Source organism: Plectropomus leopardus, chromosome 21, assembly GCF_026936395.1.
Source record: "Plectropomus leopardus strain MGB_pleo_1.0 chromosome 21, ASM2693639v1, whole genome shotgun sequence".
NCBI classification, from domain to species: domain Eukaryota; kingdom Metazoa; phylum Chordata; class Actinopteri; order Perciformes; family Serranidae; genus Plectropomus; species Plectropomus leopardus.
In genome coordinates, this window is record NC_142196.1 from 5910001 (window position 1) to 5925177 (window position 15177).

General features: G+C 38.3%; 1 protein-coding gene across 2 annotated transcripts in view; it reads left to right on the forward strand.

Annotated features, from left to right (window-relative positions):
• Positions 1 to 4358: 4358 nt before the first annotated feature.
• waca (WW domain containing adaptor with coiled-coil a) overlaps positions 4359 to 15177 on the forward strand; it is a 29822-nt gene continuing 19003 nt past the window's right edge. The window contains exons 1-3 of one of the 2 annotated variants that reach the window (XM_042510387.2): positions 4359 to 4634; positions 4840 to 4870; positions 5717 to 5909. In XM_042510387.2, the coding sequence (XP_042366321.1) occupies positions 4594 to 4634; positions 4840 to 4870; positions 5717 to 5909 (265 nt within the window). In that variant the 5' untranslated portion in view covers positions 4359 to 4593. The remainder of the gene's footprint in view (positions 4635 to 4839; positions 4871 to 5716; positions 5910 to 15177) is intronic. The other variant, XM_042510386.2, reaches the window with a different exon arrangement.

Sequence of the window (15177 nt, forward strand, 5' to 3'; positions counted from 1 at the left end):
ATGTAAATTTTGATCCATTAAATATGTTGTGAAATCCTCCTTTAATAGACTGCCAGCCGCAGCTCCAGTAAGTAATTTCACCCTGCCTTTATTTGTGTTAGGTAGTCAAACATCAACATCTAGTGGTCAAAACTGGTATGAGCCAATTTTTTTACAAATAGCTTCATCACGGGCACTCCAGCCATTTAAATATTGCCCCTATAGCAAGTAGAGGGACATGCGTCAAGCTCCAAAAATTCTGGATCCATCATTACTCATAATGAATCTCTTTTTTTTTGTAATCAGGGGTGAGGGTTTCTGGGATTTGGGGACACTGGAGGCTTAACTGGGGCCTATGTGGGAGGGCAAGGGGTGTCTTTTTTTTCAGTAACAAAAATCTATATTTTTATGCTTTTTAAATGCACTCTGGCATCTAATGTACCCTTAAAATGTTTTTTTTAGACTTACTATATTAACTATATTATTATATATTATGTTTATTATAGATTATTATATTGGTATATTAACTATACTTGCGAAATTGTGATGAAAAAAGTCAGAAGTTGTTACTGATTAGTATTGAGTAGAAACGGGATACTTTACAACTGATACCATTAAGAATGTATAAACCAGAGTTGCATGTACAAATGTAACTAAGTATAGTTATGCTAAAAGTATAAACAGAATATGATAGATTATTAGAATTAATTAATTATATATAAAATATTATTGGGCCTAATTATTTGAATCCAGGGAAACATTTAGGGCTGAAGCCTTGGACACCCAGGCCTCACGACGCCATTGTCTTTCATTAGATCTTCCTTATGAATTCCCATTTATCCAACAAAATTTCAAATTTGTACCCCAGGCTATGCACAATAAATAAATAAATAGATAAATAACCTGAAAATAGCAATGTAGTTTCATTGTATGATATATGATTATTATTATCATTATATGATTATATAGTGCTCCTAGTGATAAGTAAAGTGAACTTGATGTATAAATAGATCCTTTAAACCATTTCTTTCTGACCAAGTAGAAATATAACAATCTTCATAAAAACCTGCTGCTGAGTTGTACCTGCTCCCAACTACCAGACGTGGAAGCACAATGTTTAAAAGCCAGCCAAAACAAAACTGTGTGTCTTTTCATGCTGAGAGGATGAGCGTCAACAAGCTCTCAGCTCGGGGGGTTCATGTAAGTGGCCTTTTAGGGAGCGATTACACCCCACAGGTTGTGTCTGCTTTCACACATTAGGAGATACTTGTAGGTGTGACATGGCGCAGACTGGAGGGGCTTTGCCTAACAAAAGCCCCCCTGGTGCAAGAGGACGATGGCCGGGTTTCTGCTGAGACGGAGGGAGGGGGGAGTGGAAGTCAAGTCTACCTGAGTGGGAGACACAAAGCATGTCTGGATTTTAAATTCAACCTTAAACTGACCCTAAACCGGCTAAAATTAGCTTATTTTGCTCACATATTCTCACTTTGAAGATGTAAACCTCAATCTGGCTCTCTCCATGATACACGAGGACACACAGCAGAGCAGACAGACTTCCTCCGACACCTCCCGGCTTCCTCCTCTCTCTTTGATGTGAACCATATCAAGGTCTCTGAAGAATCACAGACAGGCAGGCTGTCTCCATCCTCCACCATCTATTTCATTCTCCTCCAGATAATGGAGCGAAGCATCTGAGCGAGAGCTCCTGCAGTTATGTGGATCCATACTGTAGACGTGCAGGGAAACTTTGGGCAGCAGCTTTGATGTTACAGATTAGGTTACAGGCTCTGCATTCACAAGTACTCATGAAGAGTTTATCCAGAGTGCACAGAGACAGGAAACGGACTGTATCCACCTTTTGTTTTTACTTGTTTTTTGTGGAGAATTAATTCAGTAGCACTCTGTTCTCTTCATCCACCTACAGAGATGATTTTGTGGTTAATCTGTTTTTTAGAAATAAAATAAATTCTAACTAAAATTTCAACCTTATTTTTTTATATATATATATATATATATATATTTTTTTTTAAATTAAACTTCTTTTTTTTTTTTTTTTTTTTAGACGTGCAGGGAAACTGTTGCCAGCAGCAGCTTTGATATTACAGATTGGGATAAAAGCTCTGCATTCACAAGCACTCATGCAGAGTTTATTCAAAGAGACAGGAAATTGATGGCATCCACCTTTTGTTTTTACTTGTTTTTTGTGGCGAATTAATTCAGTAGCACTCTGTTCTCTTTATCCATGTACAGAGATGACTTAGTAGTTGATCTCTGTTTTTTATTGTCTTTTTTTTATTAAAATTAAAATCTATGCCTATCTATTTATTTTGAATCAAATTAAATATTTTTTTTAGATGTGCAGGGAAGCTGTTGGCAGCAGCTTTAGTGTTACAGACCAGGTTACAGGCTCTGCATTCACAAGCACTCATGCAGAGTTTATTCAGAGTGCACAGAGACATGAACCTGACAGCGTCTTTGTTTTACTTGTTATATGTGGAGAATTCATTCAGCAGCACTCTGTTCTCTTTATCCACACACAGAGATGACTTTGTAGATAATCGGTGTTTGTCAGGATTAGTGTACTTCTACTTATCAGACTCAGCCTCTGTGATTCCACCTTGTATCACAACTGCCTGACAATATAAGAGAGCACGAACTGACAATAATAAAAATCTGCAGAATGGAACTGTTTTTTATAAAATGGTAAAATGCGTCATGCAACAGATAAACATACAAATATGAGCTTTGTCTAGTGCAGGAGGGTTCACATTCTTGGCTTATGGAAATGGCAGTCTGACATAATAATCTGTCTTTTAAACATTTTTGTTGAAGTGTTGAAATAGTAGGCCTATACAAAGTCAAGCAGATTAACTAGAGTCTACCCTCATTTTGGCTGACTTTATATGCATTCATTTTATTTATGTGCAATCATAGATAAATAAATGAGACAGTACATTTTCATTCAAACAATTTATGGTCCAAAAACAATATGAATGTGCCCAAACTTTCTCAGGATAAAGACATAATGCAGCTGCCGCCCTCTGTCTGTGTAAGATGGTATGACCAGGACCTGTGGGAGGGATTTAAGTACACTTTTGTTATTGCTCAAGTTTTATCACGCTTTGATATAGATGATTTAATACTTTTTCTATGCACACAAAAGTCTAAAAGTAAAAAAAAAAAAAAAACTGTGAGTGAGCACTTTGCCAAACATAATACATCCACTGGACAGGTGTGGCATATCCAGATGCTGATAAAACAGCATCATCACCATACAGGTGTGTCTTGGGACTGTCACAGTAAGTGGCCACTCTAAAATGTGCAAAGTCTGATCACAAAACACATATGTTAAAAGTGTTTGAAATCCTTCATGGGATACTGTGTGTAACTGTCACTGGGGGTGTATGTAGGACAGGGATACTCATCTTGCTTATCCTGGGGGCCACTTTTGCAAAATGACAGGAGGCCAGTCACAGTTGCCCCATACATGTTTCTAGGATGTAAGGCCGTTTCTTTAATTGTAGGACATTTTTTTGATTTTAGCATGTTTCTATGATTTTAGTGATTTTAGCACATTGGGGGCTTAGGACTTCTGTTGGGATGTATGGGGGATCCTCCATTGGCATTTTTTTTATAAACAAGCTCTGGCACCTCATGTATAACTAACTAACTAACTAACTAACTAAATAAATAAATAAATCTCTAAATAAATGTTGCTTGCGATGTCAGAATATAACCACTAGATGTCAGGAGAGAACAAGTCACTGTCTGCTCTCGGCCTTTAGTGGCTTACAAAGCCCTGTAATAAGTTATAACTACAGCCCGTGGATGAAAAGGGACAACGTGGATCATTTATTCTAAAAGTTTGTATATTAGTACAAAAAAAACAACAACGAAATAACCCAAACAAAAAGGTTTACAAGTTTTTGAGAATGCGCTACTCTGATCTAGTGTGTCCCGGATGTTGCCATCGGAAGGGGGAGGTGGAGTATGGGGGTTTCAGACAGGTTGCCAGTTCTGTACAATACCAGCATATGTTAATCTATTTGACGGATATTTCCTAAATACTTGATTTCTTCGATTAATTACGAAATAAGTCATACTTCTGACACATTAGACTGACACCAGATGATTATAAATACTCAATTCCTCATTGTTATTGTGTATATGCTACCGTGTCGGTGTTAATTTAGCAAAATTGCTAATGTTGTAGTGCAAGTAATATTTATACCTGACTGAGAATCAAAATACATACCCATTTATAAACAGCAGCACCCCTTAATGGTTGCATTGCATAATGTGTTTACATGATGCCTTTCTTGAGTAGCATTTACTTATAAAGGTTGTCCCATACTGGTTAGTATGTAATATCTGGCAACCCTGCGCGCTGCTCCACTGCTACGTTCAGTGGGCAGATAGAGACACGGCTGTGTGTGTCTGAGTGGGAAATGGACTGAGTGAGGGCGCTCTTTCGACCAGTGCTGCCGATAGCATTGAAATACCCACAAGCTAGGTTGAAATAATTGACAATTTTAGCTCGCTGAATCAACAAGAAAAACATAGTACCGGTATCAGTCTTTCACATCCCACTCCAAACACACTAACACGGCATTGATGGTAATGTATGCAAGGAAACAACCGAGACTCGGCGATGGGTAAACATGTTTTTTTTTAACGTTAACGTTACTTGTTCAGATTTTCCCTTTCCTCGTAGCTACGCTTTGACAATCCGCCATTTTTACCGAAACCAAAATAAGTGTCTGGAAACTTAGACGTTCAGCTGTTGCAGCACTTTCAACTCTTTCTCCACATTGACATTTGAAGCTTCATATTCACACTTGTGTTTCTTTTTATTTGCAGGTGCGACCGAAGAGATTCTCAGCCCTATCAGGTACTTGTTAGCTAACTGTAGCCTGCTAGCTTGCTAGCACCAAATAAGATTAAAATGGACACTCTAGTTCAGGCTTCTGGAAAGCACAACAGGCCCCAGTCAGTGCGGAAAATAACGCGAAAAGTAAATGATTTTGTTTGAAATTGCAGTCTGAACGCTACATATGTTTCCTAGCGTAAATAATGTCAGGTAAAGACAACATAGACTGAATGTATCCGTCGAATTCAGCTATTTTGGAAATGGTACAGGCGAGTTTTGTTGCAGTTCAAAGCTAATGATAGCCTGTTACTGTTAGCTTCCCTGCTAGCCAGTCCGATTAAGGCCTGACCGCAATCTGTCATTTTAAGGATATAGCCAGCTAAGCTCCCGAAACATCAAAGTGCTCCAAATACATACCGATAAATAACGAAGAAAACATTATATACGAAATATAGTTGAAAAACAATGACGGAGGTCAATACTGGATGGTCTGACAAAACGTCCTGTTTACTTCATTATTATTATAAATTACAAATGTGCTTGTACCTTTAAACACATTCTTAACAAGTAAGAAAAGACAACTAACGTTAGCTTAGCTAACAGGGCTATTTGCTAATGTAGTGTTAGAATTGGCAGATAAATTATAAGCTACATGAATTAGCTCTGCAAATTAATGCCTGAAATATATATATATATATATTTTAAAAATCCTAATGTATAAACACTAGTACTTTAGTACTCCTTAGTACTTTGAACCGCCAAACACTGTTTATTTAGAGGGTTTTCGACCAGACAATTTTAAAAGGATTGAGTCATTTTAAGCAGGAGAGACTAGATTGTAGTAAGGTGTTTGATTTGTGTCCACAGACTCTCAAATACTCGTCCAAGAGCCATCCAGGAGGGGACCACCGACATGAGAAGATGCGAGACTCCTCAGATGTCACTCCTCCCTGCAAAATGCTCAGGAGGTCTGACAGCCCTGAAAACAAACACATCGACAGCACAGGGCACAGCAGAGCAAAGGCTGTCCATACACACCGGGCCAGAGACAGGGATGGAGGTGAGACACTGTGGTTATTTAGAAAAAAATGCATTTAGATTGAAAACAAATTGCTCCCTTAAATGGCTGCAGATAAAGCTGTAATTTACACTAAGCTTTAACATTAAAACTCTAAAGCTTCACATAGTATTTTCTTACCCCGTCAGACATAATATAAAGTCTGTTTTATGTCTTTTTTAATGTTATGACAGACAGTATTTCAGCTGTTGTAGTTTTGGATCAAACAAGCACTAAATGGATGCACTGATGAACTTCAGTAGCAATCAACCAAATTTCTATTTTATAAAGAATCACTTTGTTTTAACAAGTTCAGTTTACCTTAACTAGCAGCAGGTAAAATCCTAGGTTAGATGTTTTGTGAATGTGTTTCAGTTCTTATGCAGTGGAGTGAAAAGCAACACTAAGCACTGTCCACGCATTCAGATGGTGAATGGGAAATCTTGTAAATGGTGAGAAGTGTCTTTTTGCCTTGTTTAGGTATTATATATGTTTTTGTTAAGTAGCCAATCACTGGCAGTATGTGAAAGCACTTTTTAAGGTTTGAAAAAGTGTATTTTCAGTGATAGAAAGTGGACACAGTTTTATGGGGGACAGTTTAAATTCTTGTTGTGCAGTTAGTTTTGTCGTATTATTCTTTACAAGATGACATAAACATAAGGAAATAAAACTTCTCAATCTATAATATTTGATTAGTTGTCTGTCAAGCAGTTTAATGAAAGTATGCATATTGTGAATGAGAAAGCATTATTGTGATGTGGGGCGATTAGATTATTGTATTGCATTGCTCAAGTTGAGTGTGCACACAGTGTTTTGTGTAGCTGTTTTTTCTAAATGGTACATTGATGAAGCATTTGTAGGACTAATGGTGAATGCAGCAATCACTGCACTGTGCAGAACATCTTTGTCTACAGACAAGAGACAACAAAACAGCTCAGGGTGTACAGTGTTGTGGGGCTTCTCTTGCTAACAGAGACACTGGGTAGAGATGTTGCCAGTTAGTGGGCTACTTTGGAGATAAAGACTTGAAAATATGACCAGGAGTCCCCAAAACCCCCATGAATTTGTGTACAGAATTTAAAGTGTTGAAGTGTTTTATTTTGAGATATTTGAGATGAACTGGTGTCAAAGGCTTCAGACATTAACAGAGATATTTTAAACAAAGTAAGGGCTGTCGTTGTTTCAGCACTCATCTGCTGTTATTATGTGTAGCCAGTAAGAGGTAGACTGCAGTCGCTAACCTAAAAAGGGAGTGCTTTTTGATTTAGGCAGAATCAAAGGAGGTTTCAAATATCTGCTTGACATGTTATTGCATGGTTAGGTGGTCGTTATACAAGATACGATTATTGGTAAAATCAGATTTAGACGTTGATGTATCAAGGTCACAACAGATAATGGTCTTTTACGTAATTTTAAAAGGATTAACATAAGTCATTGACAGCTTCTGAAGAAACGAAGGATGTTGATATGACAGTTTATGGATAGAAAAGCACACAGACTGCATTTGATGACTGCCTATTTTCAGTTTTCAGTGTTGTTTTATATTACACAATGTCCAGTGAGTTTGACAAAGCCAATCAAAATTAGTATCTCAAATGTCAACAGATGACTCCCTGATTCAGATTAGTTTGAGCATTCATGTCGGTTTTTGTTTTTTTTTTTTACAGACGACAGACAAAACTGTCCATAAACAATGTATATTTTGGGTTTAAAAACAAAATAATTTTGCTTATTCCTGCTCCATTTTGAACATCTGGTCATTTCTTTATTGCAGTGTTGACTTTGTCAGACTTTAAAATTCAGATTTTTTTTTTTAAAGATTATTTTTTGGCTTTTTGCCTTAATTAAGATAGGACAGCAAGTGAGAATAAGGGAGAGAGAGAGGGGAAGACATGCAGCAAAGGGTCAGGGTTAGACTCGAACCCGTGGCCTCTGCGGCGAGGACATGTATCTGTATATGGGCCCTGTTCTACCAGGTGAGCTGCTTGGCGCCCCAAAATTCTGAAAAAATTATAATAAGGAAAATGAAAAAAAAAATATGGCAAGATCTATCGTGCCCTGCAGAGCAAAGTAGAAGCAAAATATGTGGTTGTTTCTGTTCAGCCAGAAAACTCCCATTAGATTACAAGAGCAATCGTTTTCACAGTTTGCGTTAACGATTACCTTTCCCTTCGTTCTTTAACAGTTTATTAAATTATCTGAGTTGATAGCTTATGGCAAGGGTGTCCAAACCTTTTTGAATGGGCCCAGATTAGATTAAAAATACCTAGGGGCCAGCTGCTGCTTACATCAAATGGGTTATTAAAAATAATCTCATATAAATCAGACAAATTCAACTGCTTAATCATTTAGTGAAAAAGTATTCAACTTTCCAGCCCTCCTGAAAGCAGCGGTCCTCGCTGTCGACTTTATGCCTCTTTGCTTCGCCATGTCTGTTACCTAGCTGGAAATATCTGCTGTTAGGTAACCATTCTGTTTGCTTCTTTACTGTTTTTTTATGAAAACACATCAACTCTGCATAGTTCCTACTTGATGCATGTCTGCAAACGGTACGATAGTCTTGCCATTGTGAGGTGAATGGAGAAAATGCAAAGTGATATTGCTTGATTAACCAATATTGTGTGGCGGGCCACATACAGTAAATTTTGAAAGTCAAGCTGAGGGTCATTTAAACATGAGGGTCTAAATTGGTCCCCGGGCCGGACTTAGGACTTGCCTGGCTTACGGTAAACATCCACTCCTTCTAGAAGATGACTTTATGATTTTTTACGATTTCTTACACATTAACTAATTCAGCAAACACTTCACATCATTCAGTTTTAATTTTAGCTCCATGCAAAGTGAAAGAACCTAATGTTTCTCAGATAATACTCGTCAGCTTTACAAATGCAGTTTACACATCTTTATAACTGCTGATTTATTAAATCGCAGTTCTGCTGAGTGAAACATGATGCCAGATTTATCAGAAGATTTCTGTGATATAAACTAGAAGTATTTAAAATAACTTAAGGCATTCATCTTTATATGATATGAAAGAACAGTAAGCCAATAACACATTTCCAGCTTGAGTCGAAATGTAACAAATCCTGTGTGGCACGTTTGTGAACTTCAGTGGATTTGTAGTTATTGAATTGTTACTTGTACTGTAAAAAGGATAGTTGATGGCATTCCTTCCGTTTGCCTCAGTTTCTCCAGTTTGACAGTGTAATGGGATGAATATATTGCTTGTTTTGTTTTTACCACCGAACGCTATAACTATACCTTCTGAATGGCACCTTGGTGATGGTGTTAATAATACACAAACTTGACTGACAAATACTGATTTTCTTGTTGTTTCCAGGGCTTTTATAGGATATTGGTATTGGATTAAAGTAATTTGAACTGCTTTGTAACACTAATCAATTCTTAGATCCTTACAACTGGTCAATCTGTAATGTTAAAGTTTGCAGTGATGAACCCAGAGACAATTTTCACCCAACCCTCAAGTTTTCCTGCTCACTGTTTTGATTTTCTGGCTCACAACTTCACTGTTTTGGTTGGATCTTAGTGTTGTCGTCAGCTCTGTTTGGAGCCGCAGCAGGCACCTGTTCTCACCAAACTACCTCTGATAAACCAACTGCACACTACCTGCCCAGCATTAAATAGCAGACATACCGTTAGTAACCAGCTAATTAACATAGGGGAGCATTTACAAGCTAAACATCGATCTAATACTATTCAGGAGTTGGTATAGTCAAGTGAATGTTGTCCTTGCCTTTATCTGATGGCCAGAAACTGGATAAGGGATTCAAAATGGTTTGGATTTTATATGTTTGTCAAATACTATTGAATGGCAATTTTAGTCCTGACCAAACTTGAAGCCATAGAGCAGGAAGAAGCTGAAGAGGAGGCTGGCATTCGAGTAATTGGTGTGATAGCCAGCGAGCAGGAGCAAATAACCACACTGGACAATGTTTGGATTTCCTCTTCTACACCAGGAATAGTTACAGTCTCAGTTGACTTTTGAGAATTCTTTTTGTTGCTATGCTCTAGTCCTGTCAGTAACTTTTTAAGCTCTTTTCATGAGCACATAAGGTATCTTAATATGACTGAAATACAACAGAAAGCAACTACTTGTTATGTAAAGGTATAACAGAGTAATGGCTCCCTGAGAAGTGACTGAAGTCATGCTCCCTCTGTGTTTATTTAATCGGAGCTTCTCTGTGGTTTGTTGCGATAGCTGCACCGGTCGTGCATGCGTAGGAGTTTCTATGAGTATATCCCACTGACTTGTTCATCCATGCCACTCTGCACTGCACTCAAATGGCTGTTACTAGATTTGGGTTGATTTCAGGTTTTGCCGGTCCAGTCTGGTATACCAGCTTAAACTGGTTGGATTTATGCAAACCAGCTGAACCTGCTTTTGTCACTATATCACATTCTGGCAATTTTAAAAGTAGCCTACAGTGCAGACAACATCCAACTCACATTGAATTAGTAATAAGCAATATGACAGCATGATTAATATAACATCATGTTTGCAAACTTAATAATCGAGCATCTAGTGTCCAACAGGTTTTGTGTAATTTACAGCTGAACTGCAGCAGCCGGTGTTACCATTATGATCAGGAGAGAATGTTACACTGTCCTGTGTGATAGTTTGACACTCGCTTTATGTTGGGACATGGTGTCATTATGTTCTGCTCAAATTGACTGCTGAATTATGTGGGACACCTGGTAAAATTAGGTAAACTGGTCCAGTCTGCTGTTTGGCTTAATATCAAACCACCAACCATAGCTGTTACCGCTGATATCAGGACAGTGGTTCAGAACTGTGCAGAGACTTTTCAGTTCCTGACTCTGAATCAAATATACAGTTGGCAGGCGTAGTTCAGTAGAAAAAGATCATCAAACTGCTGTAAACAAGGCCTGTGGATTGTCTTGATTAACTGAGTCATGATTTCTGGAAAGCAACATTGAGATTTTTTTTTTTTTAATTAATTTTTTTGGCACTTTGAGCATCACCAGCCGAGGGCCATTTAGTTCCATTATATTCAAGAGAAGACGTCAGTGCTGCCGATATCTTCAACACTCTGCAACTCACACCAAAACAATCTAGATTGATGTAGAACAAAAATATGTACAGAAAATTATTGACTTTTTGATTTGGTGGTGAACTGTCCCTTTAAATTCTAAAGGGCAGTGCAGCACACATCAAAGGCATCACATAGCACACACTAGACAGTGTAAGGCAGCTATATTGTATTGATCCTGGGAGAAAATGTGAAAAAAGTTGCTGATTTTCTTGTGGACTGGCTTGTATTAATTCTGGGTAATTTGGTCAGTGGTGTATTCTGATGCGTTGACGCGCATCAAGATATCGCCAGTGTGTGGGCTTAAATAGAAAACAATGGACGTGGGCCTTTTGACGCACATCGTGCGTTGTCAGCTGCCCTTTAGAGCTCTTTCCTGTGCATACTGAGTTCTGTGGAGTGTAAAAAGGGATGAATCAAAAGCTGTTAGGAAAGCCCAACCATGCATGCTCATTAACCGGTGTGTTGTAATGTCAACTACAGGTGAGAGTTCGGTATAAAGTTGTTGGCTATCTTCATAACAGCAGGCCTGGGACTGTGTGGTATGTTGCAAAGCTTCTTGTCATTTGCACGTGGAAAAACACAATCTATACTTGTACTGATGAGGATGGCTAATGTCATCATGTGTTTCTCACGATTGTGCAGTAGCTATGGTGATGTTACAATTGTCATATTGTCTCACACAGGGCTGTGAAAAGGGCGATTGATAATTTATTTACGACTGGTCTTTTCTGGTTGACAGCATGAGAATAGTTGTGAAGTTGAAAATTAAAATTTGACTATAGCTTTATACATGCATGCCCGATGCCTAAATTACTCCTGTTATTTACTCCTAATAGTAACTAAGGATGTCCCTATCAACCATAATGTCCCAGATCTGTCCTTGAATGAGAATAATCTCTCAGAACGGCATTTTCAATATGTTGCAGGCTTTCTGGAGAGATTTATTGTAGAGGCGTCCCTCTTTTCCTTAAAGATCCAGTGAAATGGAAGTTAGAGCATCTTTAGCTTCTGTACTGTGACATTTTTCACAGTAAAACAGAATATTTGATTGGTGTGCAGTCGAATGAGGGATTTAAATCAAAACCTTCACATTGATCGGACTGCCTTAACAAGCTTAAAAGAGATTTTTGACTGCTGTCAGATTGATGTGCTCTCTGCAAGCCGGTCTCTGTATTCAGCCAAAGATAGACTGTGAGGAGGAAGACGCATCACTCTTTAATGCCGCTGTGCATATCTTTGAAGTTAAACAAAACAAATCTCAACAAATTGAAGTCATATCAAAGCTATTCAGAAGAGTCCTGTGGTAAACTTTAATGCATATTATATTGATACCTTATGAAGTTAGGGTTGGGCTGGTGTGAAAATCTTCAAACTGTTTTGGTATTAAGCCAAACACCAGACCAGTTTTCCAAATTTTACCATTCAACAGCTGCTCTCAGGGGAATATAATGATAACGTGTCCCGTAGAAAACGAACATCCAACCGTCTTGAGGCATTGAGAAACGCCGGCGCTCTCTGTCCCCTATGCTGTCCACACTGAATCCATTAAATATTCACTCCTGTTAAATTAAACAAAATATGTTGCTAATAGCTGTGTGCTTGAGATGAGACTGGAGACGCAAACACATAAAAGATGGGGGAGTTGCTGACTTGCTACCTTTCTACATTTGTAACGTTGCTCTTTAAATATAAAAAACACACGTTTGATATCTCATTTAGGCTGAGCCATATCCATAATGCATTTGTTTTTGAAGCCCTGACAAAGACTGGTACATGTTGAAACATGATGGCTTCTTTTATGATTTAGCCACTATAATAAAGTCTTTTGTGCTTCTTTGTCTTTTTCACACTTTTGAAGTGCCTGGATTTCCATCCTGTTTAACACAGGTTTGATATTGGGATATACAGTATATCCTACTGGAAATTACATATGAGATAACCAACAGCAGGTAATATTAGCCTAGCTTGTTAGCAATGGTAATTTACCTTAGCAGAAACTTAAAGCTTCAGGGCGTTCTCCCTCCAGCCAGCTTACACTGTGTTAAAGTTTTTGTGGAGAAGAAGTAGGTTTCGTATAAATAATTCCTCAATTTAACTTCATGAATCAGCTGATCCTCTTCTACTGCGGCACTTTCAAAGTGACAAAGAGATATAAATGGAAAAGCAGCGTCCAACGAAAGTTCAGCTCACACACCTGCAGCCAGTAAGGACAGCTCCTCTGTTGGCTTCAAAATGTTAACGAGTGTGTCATCTCCTCTCTTCCCTAAAAAGTAAACAAACGTGCACTGCTGTCCCCCCTTCTGCTCTGCTGAAATTTGACACCAGCTGCCTCTGCTTTGAAGTACATTTCACATGACCTATATGACACCATTTGCTCCATTAGTAAGTTTACAAAATAATATTATGTTAAACATGTTGTCATATTGCTTATTACTTATGCAATATGAGTTGTATTTAGCACTGTGATTTAGGCTACTTGTAACATTGCCAGAATGTGACGTAACTTTAGGACAAATGCAGGTTCAGCCGGTTTGCATAAACTAATCAGGTTTAAGCCTATAGACTGCACCAGAAAAACTGTAAATCAACCCAACTCTACTGTACATCACTGTAATAGTTTTTTATGAAGACATCTTGTATTTTGAACATCATTAACCACCTGCCCAAACCACTGTGCTTGGGAAAACCCTGTGTTGGATAGCATAGAGTTTATGGAAAGAGGACTGTTAGTTTTGGATCAGTTTTGGGTGTGTTTTGAACAGCCTCTCTTTGAACACATTTCTGAAGTTCAAACCTAAAATGCTACTGAAATAGAAGAACTTTTTAGTCCAAAATGCTTTTTTTTGAGCTGCTTTTTATCCACAATGGAATCTGCTGGCTGCTGTTAGTTTTGTGTACACTGTGGTTCACTCGTAGGGCACTTACCATACTTACAGCACTGCGTGGTTGTAGTGTTTTTAATGGAGCATAATGCAGTGTTTCTGACAGCGGGCAGACACTGAGCAAAGCATCACAAGATATGGGCTGGGCTTTATACATCAGATAATAATCCACTTCAAAACTATCAACCTGTCTGAGTCATTAAATTGACCCTGCAGATAGTTGTGCCAGTGATCATCTAACTGTACAATTTTGAGTTATTTTTTTTAAAAGATTTAGTTGAATAAGATTTTTTTGGGCCGGTTTCGCCTTTATTTGACAGTACAGAATGTAAGCGTGAAAGGGGGAGAGAGGGGATGACATGCAGCAAAGGGCCGCAAGCTGGAAGCCAACCCGCTGTGGCAAGGACATTGCTTTTGTTCATAGGGAGCCTGCTCTATCCAATGAGCTACTGGGCACCCCACAATTGGGTAATTTTTATGTCAAAATCAGACACTAAATCTCAGAATTTCAAAACATTCTGAATATTACTAGAAAATCAGAGCATTAATCATGAAGGTCTGAGTCTGTTGGTCTCATGAAGGGTGTCAACACTTATTTATGTGCCCCCCTAGCATACTCTTGTGTTGGGATCATGAATTAAACGCAGGTCCTTGTTGTAAAAGAGATATCACAAAGAAAACATATACCAGATGTGATATATTAAACCAGCAAATGAAAACATCAAAGGTCAATCAAAATGATGAAATGAGAAGTCTGAAACATACCCAGAGTGCAGCTCTGTCAAAGCGATGACTTTCATTGTTTGGGAACATGCCTCAAGGAAACACAGTTTGGTGTTGTTTTGCTGTTTTAAACATAGTTGTGGATGATGAGAACAAGTAGCTGAATTTCTCAGTGACTGCCTGTCACTGCTGGATAATGCACCTGGAAAAAATGACTTTGTTTTTACAAAAATGTTCTTTGAGGCCACCAAATATCGACTGTGAGTGGCTGCTCTGGCCGTCAAATTCCATCAGGTCTCTTTTGGGAATAAGACTGTGTGTCTTAAGTTTTGTATGTATGTATAACTATTACCCAGCAAATGACAAACTGAATTGAGCATCTGAAATAGAGCACTTCTTAATGCTGTTATCACAAGAAAGAGAGGTAGTTAGCTGTTAGCAGCTGGTGGGCAGAACAGACCTGTGGTGGATATGGCTAACAGCTAACCCAGCCAAAGGAGCTAACAGCTAACGGAGCTGAACACAGCAGGAGTTTCTGTTAACAATAGCACAGTGTTAAACAGTGATCTGCAATTCAATTTGACAATGCAA